At 41.7% G+C, this 8,516-nt stretch overlaps 1 protein-coding gene and 1 pseudogene across 1 annotated transcript; one reads left to right on the top strand and one right to left on the bottom strand.

Moving 5' to 3' along the window:
* Nucleotides 1-1,215: 1,215 nt before the first annotated feature.
* On the top strand, nt 1,216-4,523 carry LOC111971933 (zona pellucida sperm-binding protein 3-like). Its single transcript, XM_023998720.2, has 7 exons — nt 1,216-1,723; nt 1,942-2,060; nt 2,182-2,285; nt 2,571-2,748; nt 3,319-3,558; nt 3,702-3,793; nt 4,095-4,523. The coding sequence occupies exons 1-7, from the start codon at nt 1,262-1,264 to the stop codon at nt 4,142-4,144; spliced, it is 1,245 nt and encodes a 414-aa protein (XP_023854488.1). The 5' UTR covers nt 1,216-1,261; the 3' UTR covers nt 4,145-4,523.
* Nucleotides 4,524-5,291: 768 nt separating this feature from the next.
* On the bottom strand, nt 5,292-6,198 carry LOC139028568 (transmembrane emp24 domain-containing protein 6-like; annotated as a pseudogene).
* Nucleotides 6,199-8,516: the final 2,318 nt, after the last annotated feature.

Genomic DNA, 8,516 nt, shown 5'->3' on the forward strand with positions numbered 1-8,516 from the left:
AATATTGACTCTTTGCATCCACTTCATGTAATTGTCAATAAAAGCCTTTGACACTTATGAAATGCTTGTAATTATATTTCAGTATTCCATAGCAACATCTGACAAAAATATCTAAAGACACTGAAGCAGCAAACTTTGTGAAAATTTATATTTGTGTCATTCTCCAAACTTTTGGCCACGACTGTATACTATAGTTCAGTTGGGGGTGGTAATGAAACATATTGGATGTCAACCGCCGTTAAACAGAAGAAGAAGTGATTCCAAGTCGGAAACTCTAGTATCTTTCTAGAACTCTGACTTTCTGACCTAAAGATCACTGACGTCATGATTTGACCACATTTGTTTTTAGTTCCCAGTTGTCTTGAAAGCATGAATTGTCTTCCAAAAAACACACTAATGGTCCGTCCCTTCACTTATTCAACCCGTCCGACAGTAGTTGACATAAGTTGTACTTTTGACAGACAAAAACAGAAAATGATGTAGCCTAGGTAAGATGGTCACACCCACATCGATCAGGCCCCACCTCACCACACCTACCAAACGGGCGCAAATGTACCTCAAAAGATGTTCAAGAACGGTGTGCACCGTTTTGGGAAAAAGTGTCTTTCAGTGCTGTCACGCAACTTAGCAACAAACTGAGTCTTTCAGTACAAACTGTCACTCAACATAGCAAATGTTGAGGTAAACTGAACACACCCCATTGAGTCAATCGCCATTTTGAAGTAGTGATTTTCTTCTTCACGATTGGTTGATCCCTCCTGATGATCAGCCAATGAAGTTGAAGTCCCCACCCAGTTGACTACATTAAAATGGTGGAAGCCCTCAATGGCGCTGGCCATGCTGACATGGCCTTTAGGCCACAAGAGGCCTCTATCATTCTCTATGGCAAGGGTGGTTAATTCCAGTCCTTGAGGGCCTGATTGGTGTCACAGTTTTGCCCCAGCTCCAGCTAACACATCTCCAATAATCACCTAATCATCATCTTCAGTTTAGAATGCAATTTGATTAATCAGCTGTGTTTGCTAGGGATGGAGAAAAAGTGTGACACCAATCAGGCCCCCGAGGACTGGAGTTTCCCACCCCTGCTCTATGGGAAGGATGCGTTTCTTAAGGATTCTACAGGGCCTTTTAATGAGCACAGTCTTGAGGTTGATTAGACTAATTAATGAAGGGGCGGGCTCACGTTCAACCAGATGACTTAAAACAGTTCTTCCTAGACACCAAGGAGATGTTGTGAATTCAGCATTTGGTATTTGCAGCCATGGGATCAAAGCAGGTGCTAATTAAGCTTTTGGCAGTGGTTGCTGCGTTTGTATGTTTCTGGGATGCTGTGTTGTCAACTCCTTGGGCTCATGCAGCTCTGAAGCCCAGGGCTTTCCAAAAGTCTGCAGTGCTGCAACCCAGGAAGCAGGATTCAGTGTTCCAGTCAAAACAAGTCTTTGAAACCCCGCTGACCTGGACCTTTCCTCATAATCCAGTGCTGGAGGCCAAGCCTGAAGTGAAGAATTTTGAGCTGAAGCAACCTGTCCCTGCCAACACGGTGCAGGTCAAATGCGGGGAGAATCTGGTCCAGGTGGAGGTCAAGCAGGATCTGTTTGGTATCGGCCAACTCATCCAGCCGGCTGATCTCACCCTGGGGGGCTGTGCTGCAGCTGGGGAGGATGTCGAAGCCCAAAGGCTGATCTTCGAGTCGGAGCTGCAGGGATGTGGCAGCACACTGAAGGTAGCCTTTGTTCAAATCTTAATGTCCAGTTCAAATATTTTCAATCTAAGGACTGGTTTCCTGGACGCCTAGTCTTGGACTTTATTCTTTTACATTAAGTGTTTCATTTGGTCCACACGTTTACAAAGCATGTGACAAATAAAACATGATTTGAAGTGAAATGGGGAGTCATTTAAAGCAACTGCTTTAAACACTTGTTTTTTGTTACCACTTCTCAGATGCTAGAGGATGCCTTCATCTATACCTTCCACCTGCTCTACAAACCAAGCCATATTGGTGACACCCCTGTTGTAAGGACCACTGAGGCTGTTGTAGGCATTGAGTGCCACTACAAGAGGTGAGAATTCTCCAACTGGATGACTTGTGGTGCATGGACATTGATTTATCAGAAGTAGGCCGACTTCACTCAGGACTTGAGTTAATTTTGCAGTGACTAATGTCCATTTCTCCCATTGCAGGAAACTCAATGTGAGCAGCAATGCCTTGAAGCCTACCTGGACCCTCTTTGCAGACTCTAAATTAGTTGAGGCGCAACTCTACTTTTCTCTCAAGCTCATGACTGGTGGGTAGTTCCATGTCTGTTAATTATTATTAGTGTCTGTATGGTTGCACCCTCAACCAACACCTAGCAACCTCACGAAGAGGTTTGGTTCTCTTGGTGTAACGGCTAAGGTGTTGGGTTGACACTTGCTGGTCCCGGTGAAGGCTACACACATCTCGCAGCCCTGAAATGACTGACATGAGGTTATGTAACATTGTAATGTAAGCTCTATATTTTTTTGTTCCTAGGTGACCTGGTGTCTTTGTCAAGACGCTATTCAATTTCACTTATTTTTGTTGCTTTTAGACGACTGGCAGATTGAGAGGCCCTCCAGTCAGTACTTCCTAGGTGACCTGATTCGCATGGAAGCCTCTGTCCTGGAGTACCACCATATGCCTCTGCGGGTCTTTGTTGAAAGCTGTGTTGCCACTCTGGTGCCTGACATTAACTCAAAGCCCAGATACTCCTTCATTGAGAATGACGGGTGAGTCGGCGAGGGCACTGTTCAAAGGTGGCGCGTACCAGGTTTGGGATCCATTTCAATTCAGGAATTAAACTTACACTGTACTTTTGTTCTTGTCTTACTAGCACTGATTTAGCTGAGAAGCTATATTGAGGTTTCTGCTTGGGGACTGTCACTTTAGCTACGTTAGTGTAATGCACTGGATAGGAGTGATTCCTAAATATAAACTGAAATTCCACATTTCTCAAAGTATTGAAGAGAATTGTCCTCAGTTCACTGAAAATAATTGACCCCCTCCCCCCAATCCTGGTGTGCACACCCAACAAACTATGACTATGTACAACCAGTTTCATACAGCTTACTGGAAAAGGCCATCAACAGATTCCTGATAACAGATGAGCCTAATTCTGGACAAATACCTTTAATTGAGGTTCTCCATTGACTATAATATTTTGTCCAGGACTAGAAGTAATCTTTATCTGGTGAAATGGTTCATAGAAGTTGCAAATGTTACTATTAAAGGAGCAACTGGAAGGTGTGCACTGCACATCCTCCTTGTGAAATGTCCTCCAATTGTTTCTGGTTCTTCAGGTGTCTAGTTGATGCTGTGTTGATGGGCTCTAGTTCCCAGTTCCTGCCTCGCTCACAGGACCACAAGCTTCAGATCCAGCTGGAGACCTTCATATTCAAACAGCAGTATGCTGGCCCTGGAAGGAACAGCAAAACTAGCCAGGAAACAATGGACATGATCTATATAACCTGCCACCTGAAGGCCACTGCAGCTTCCTCCCCAACTTATGCTGAGGGCAAGGCCTGTTCCTTTGTCAATGGGTAAATGTATAGTGTGACTTTTCTGTGATGGGTGTGTTCATTTTTGCAATGGAAGCAGACATTTCTTACTGGACTGGCAGGATTGTACTTGTCTTTGTAGTTTCAGGTCTACTGAATACTGTTAAAGCTTTTTCTTCTCCCAGGTGGAGGTCTGCAGACGGGGATGACCAGGTGTGTGGTTGCTGTGACACCACCTGTACCATGAGAAGGGCCAGAGCTATTTCCATGGACGCTGGTATGATTTGAGTTTTCAAATTCACTGGCTCAACACAAATGATCTGGCAACCTGAGTGCTGCTGTGCTCAGATCATGAGAACTTCTATCCTTGTGCCCTTGAGGAAGGCTATTAACCCCACCTTGCTCTCCCCGTCCAGTGGCGCTGCATTGCGGCTTGACCCTGTGCGCCTAACTGACATGTGCAATCGTCATTCAATTGGATGTTTGTGCGTCTTGAGGGACTTTGTTTTGCGCATTCTTAAACCTTGGCAATACATTTAATGTTTATGATAATTCCGGTCCTCTACTTCTCTCCCCAGATGTGCAGTGGGAAGCTGACGCTGTCCTTGGCCCCATATCCATCCAGTAGTATCTTGTGTTGACGTGATCTACCTGAATCATGACAGTAAATAGGCTATAGAGAAATAAACAACTTAATGGTTATATGCTTCTCTTGGTTTGTCAGTATAGTGGACTACTATTTTTGGTCTCTGTAGTATCATTATAGACCAAGTTCACATTGGGGTTCTTGGATGCTTAACTGGGGTTTGGTTAAATTGACAGCAACTTTCCTGTTGCAGAAAAGTGACACTTAAGAGTTAGTTTAAAAGGTAGGGTTGTCTATGCTCTTGACATTTGCAAGGAACCTTGTTTAAATGCCCATGTGACTACAAATACTTTGTCTCTGCTTGTGTGGGAAGACACTGTCCTGCCAGAAGTGATTCAATAAACCAAGTGGTCTCCACTCATTGCTGTTCTGGTACTTTAATCTCATCAGTACTATACCTGTAACTTGACATGGCTGCATTTTCTAAACAGTACGAACGGACACTAAAACATGTCATTTCTAAAACGCCTCTAATCAGTTAAACCATCCTGAGGTTTAAAAAAAAAGTGGCAGAACTAATTACACTTGCATGAGGAGAGAATTATCTTCACTTCTCCTCGTGCATAGTTCTGCCACTTAACTTTAATTTAACTAGGCAAGTCAGTTAAGAACATTCTTATTTTCAATGATTGTCTAGGAACTGTGGTTTTACCTGCCTTGTTCAGAGGCAGAACGACAGATTTGTACCTTGTCAGTTCGGGGATTTGAACTTGCAACCTTTCAGTTACTAGTCCAAACATTCCAACCACTAGGCTACGCTGCTGTCCCAATGACATATATGACCTTGTCACTCTCCTAGAGAAGGTTAGTCCTCCTTTCCCCAATACTAATGTGTTGACCACTCAGAACACAGAAATAAAGACTCAAATCTACACCAAATATATGCACTGTAATGACAATTTTGTCAAATGTGAGACTTTAATACATTCCAACATTGATATAAGGCGTGTAGATCCCATCATTAACATTCACAAAAGGGTCGGGATCAATTCCATTTGAATTCAGTCAATTCAGAATGGAATGCAATGTCAGTTCACTTGTTGTCGGAACTGTTAATGGTTGACTGAAATGGAATTCATCCCAACCAGGGAGCATGAGGGCTCTGCATAGTTAAAGAGAATCCAGGGTGTCAGTGAGTTTTCTCTGGTGCCTCAGTAGTGGGCTTGGTGTTAAAGACCATCTTGAGGAAGAAGAGATGCAGGTAGCCCGCCATGATCATATCCTGTCCGCAGACCAACAGGTGAAGTATTTGGAGTTGGAGAGGAGGTAGTAGACAGCGCTTCTCCTCATACTGCCAAAGTTCTAATGCTGAAACGTGGAAGACGTAGCCCTCCACACGATGTCTCCTAAAAGTAGTTTGGAGAGTAACGTTAACTTTATTTCATATTTCCATGAACACTATATTATTTACATTATATTATATATACATTAATACTATATTACATTGCTGTATATTATATTACTTTATTATCTCACATAGACAGATATTTTTACTTGATGTTGTTTGGGCATGTTTACTTTTTGGTAACATAGGCTACCACCATTTTCATACTTTGTCGAAGGTTTCGTTACGTGCATTCAATTCAATGATTGCAGTCAATAAAATGAGTCTGAGACAGACATGCAGTCAATCCCAAATAAACCCATTATCTCTATGGTGGACCGAGTGTTATTCAGGTCTTTCTGGGTTTCTGCCATTTTCTTCTCCTGTTGGCGTTCTGAACCCTCGTAGTGCAACTCAATGTTGAGAAAGACCTACATGCTGCCAAATGGGTTGTGGAAGTTGTTGAAGCACATTTGATAGAAACCTAAAATAAATAAATGACATGTTCCCACAACATTTCAAAGGGGAAATGCATTTGTCATGCACTTTGTGCACGTGCGTGCACCTGCATTCAAAGGAGGAACAATATACCCATCTTCCCAGCTATGAAGTTGATTTGACCCGTAGCTTCGTCAATTTGGGACACCAACAAGCCTTTAGGAGAGGACACATAAGCACACAGACCTTGTTCACCATCATATGGGACAACCATGTGCCGCAAATCATATTTTAACTGCTCTGTAGACTACCTCCTTAAACTACAATGGACTAAGCCCTGTTAACAGATTCCCCCCCCCCCCTGAATATTATATATATATTGTCATTTTAAGGGTCAATATCACTAAAAGTGTTATTTTTTGGTCTTCAAGATAAATCACTGGATCAAATTTCAGAAGGATCCTTATGTGTGTATGCCTTCATGATAATAGAAGCATAATGACAGACTTCAAAGTTAATTTTATACATTTTAGACTATATTATTTCAGTGGAAGGAGGCAATTTTTCAATGTCCCAAGTGCTGCTCAAACAACTTCAACGAGAATAATTAGTAATACAATTATACATTTAAAATATATTTCCAAATTTTCTTCATTCAATTTGATCTTATGTATAGTCTTACTGCTGCACTTTTTATAAGAATATTTACTATTTTCTGTACATCCTCAAAGTTGTTGTCCACCCTGTTATATTGTGGTAACTGGCACTTTATTTTTTATTTTTTTATTAACAAATATCAACAAACAAAAGAGGAATAGTCACATGCAAACAAGCATACAAACAATTTACATTGCCAGGAATCCTAAACAAACAAATCACATTCATTAATAATACAACAAGTTTTAATTGCCTTTTTGTTTTTCATTTTAGTTAAAGTGGTGCCATATTGTTTAAACTCATTTATAAAGTGAAAAAAGTTAGGTTTTGAATTAGACCATTTGCATTTGTGAATATGAAATTGACCTAGTATAATTAGCAGTTGAATTAAATATACTACATCTTTTATCTATGTCAGAATTTCTGAAATAAATCATCATATCAAAACCATTAAATTGTACAACCGGTCCTATTTTTTTTGTAACAAAACTCTGTATGTCAATCCAAAACATTCTACTATAAATACAGGACAAAAACAAATGCAAAATGGTCTACTTCTCCATTCCACAGAAATCAGTTATATTCAATATTCAGCTTGAATCTTTCCAAAACATGTTTCACAGGATAAATTCTATGTAACATTTTAAATGAAACTTCCTTTACTTTGTTACTGATAGAATATTTGTTAGCAATTTTCCATGCTTTCCCCCATAACTATAGTATGTTAACAAGAAATTTGTGGAGTGGTTGAAAGACGAGTTTTAATGACTCCAGCATAAGCGTATGTAAACTTCTAACTTCAACTGTACACACACACACACACACACACACACACACACACACACACACACACACACACACACACACACACATATCCTGTTATTGTACTACTAAACTGTGGAATAACATCTTACCATAATAGCATCTTACCAAGAAGCACTCCAGTCCGGAGGCACGCAGCACGACGGCAAAGTCACACTGGTCCACTCCCCAGAACAAGTCCTGGTCCGCTGGTAGGTCAGGATGGGGGGTCCGCCAAGGGATCACCCAAACCCAATAGAGCCAGGAGCACTACTACAGATGCCCCACATAACATGGGTGGTCTTCTTGAAATGAGGAGTTTTTATAGCAATGAGGAGCTGCAGTTAGCCACTGTCTGCCAGTGTGGATATGTTGATATGGCCCGTGGGATAAGACGTTATTCACTACAACTTGTACATTTGCTTTACTATAGGTCCTGGGTGAAGTTTACCCTGGGTACAGATCTAGGATCAGGATCTAGGACCTAATCTTAACCATTAGTGGGGGAAATGCAAAACTGGCCACGGTCAGCATCTAAGGGCAACTTCACCCTACTACCTATGATGGGCGGAGTTCAGAAATGGGAAAATCCAGGTCCTTTCACATATGGTGTGAAGACACCCGGTCCTAATTCCATCTCCAGGCCTTCTCCTCAGCCCTGACCCTTATATGTTAGCAGATCTGAATAATTGTTTTAGTTATTTTTCATTTGACCTTTATTTAGGCAAGTCAGTTAAGAACAAATTATTATTTTCAATGACGGCTTAGGAACAGTGGGTTAACTGCCTTGGTCAGGGGCAGAACGACAGATTTTTTACCTTGTCAGCTCGGGGATTCAATCTTGCAACCTTTCAGTTACTAGTCCAACGCTCTAACCACTAGGCTACCTGCCGCCCCAGGTAGCCTAGTCTGGATAGGTATCAGCAGTGTAGAGGTGAAGGTTCCACCATATTGCTTCTACCTTACAGATCTGCAAACATTAAAAGGGTTACAGCCAAGGGGAAGGGAGGGAATTGGGACCAGTGCTTGACATACAGCTTGCTGTGCACATCAAGTCATCCACCAGTTCCAAGAGCTGCATAGTGGGCTCCCACTCTTATCATCTAGTCAGTAATATGGACAAATAGATCTGGA

The sequence above is a fragment of the Salvelinus sp. IW2-2015 genome, linkage group LG13, assembly GCF_002910315.2.
Source record: "Salvelinus sp. IW2-2015 linkage group LG13, ASM291031v2, whole genome shotgun sequence".
In the NCBI taxonomy this organism is placed as follows: domain Eukaryota; kingdom Metazoa; phylum Chordata; class Actinopteri; order Salmoniformes; family Salmonidae; genus Salvelinus; species Salvelinus sp. IW2-2015.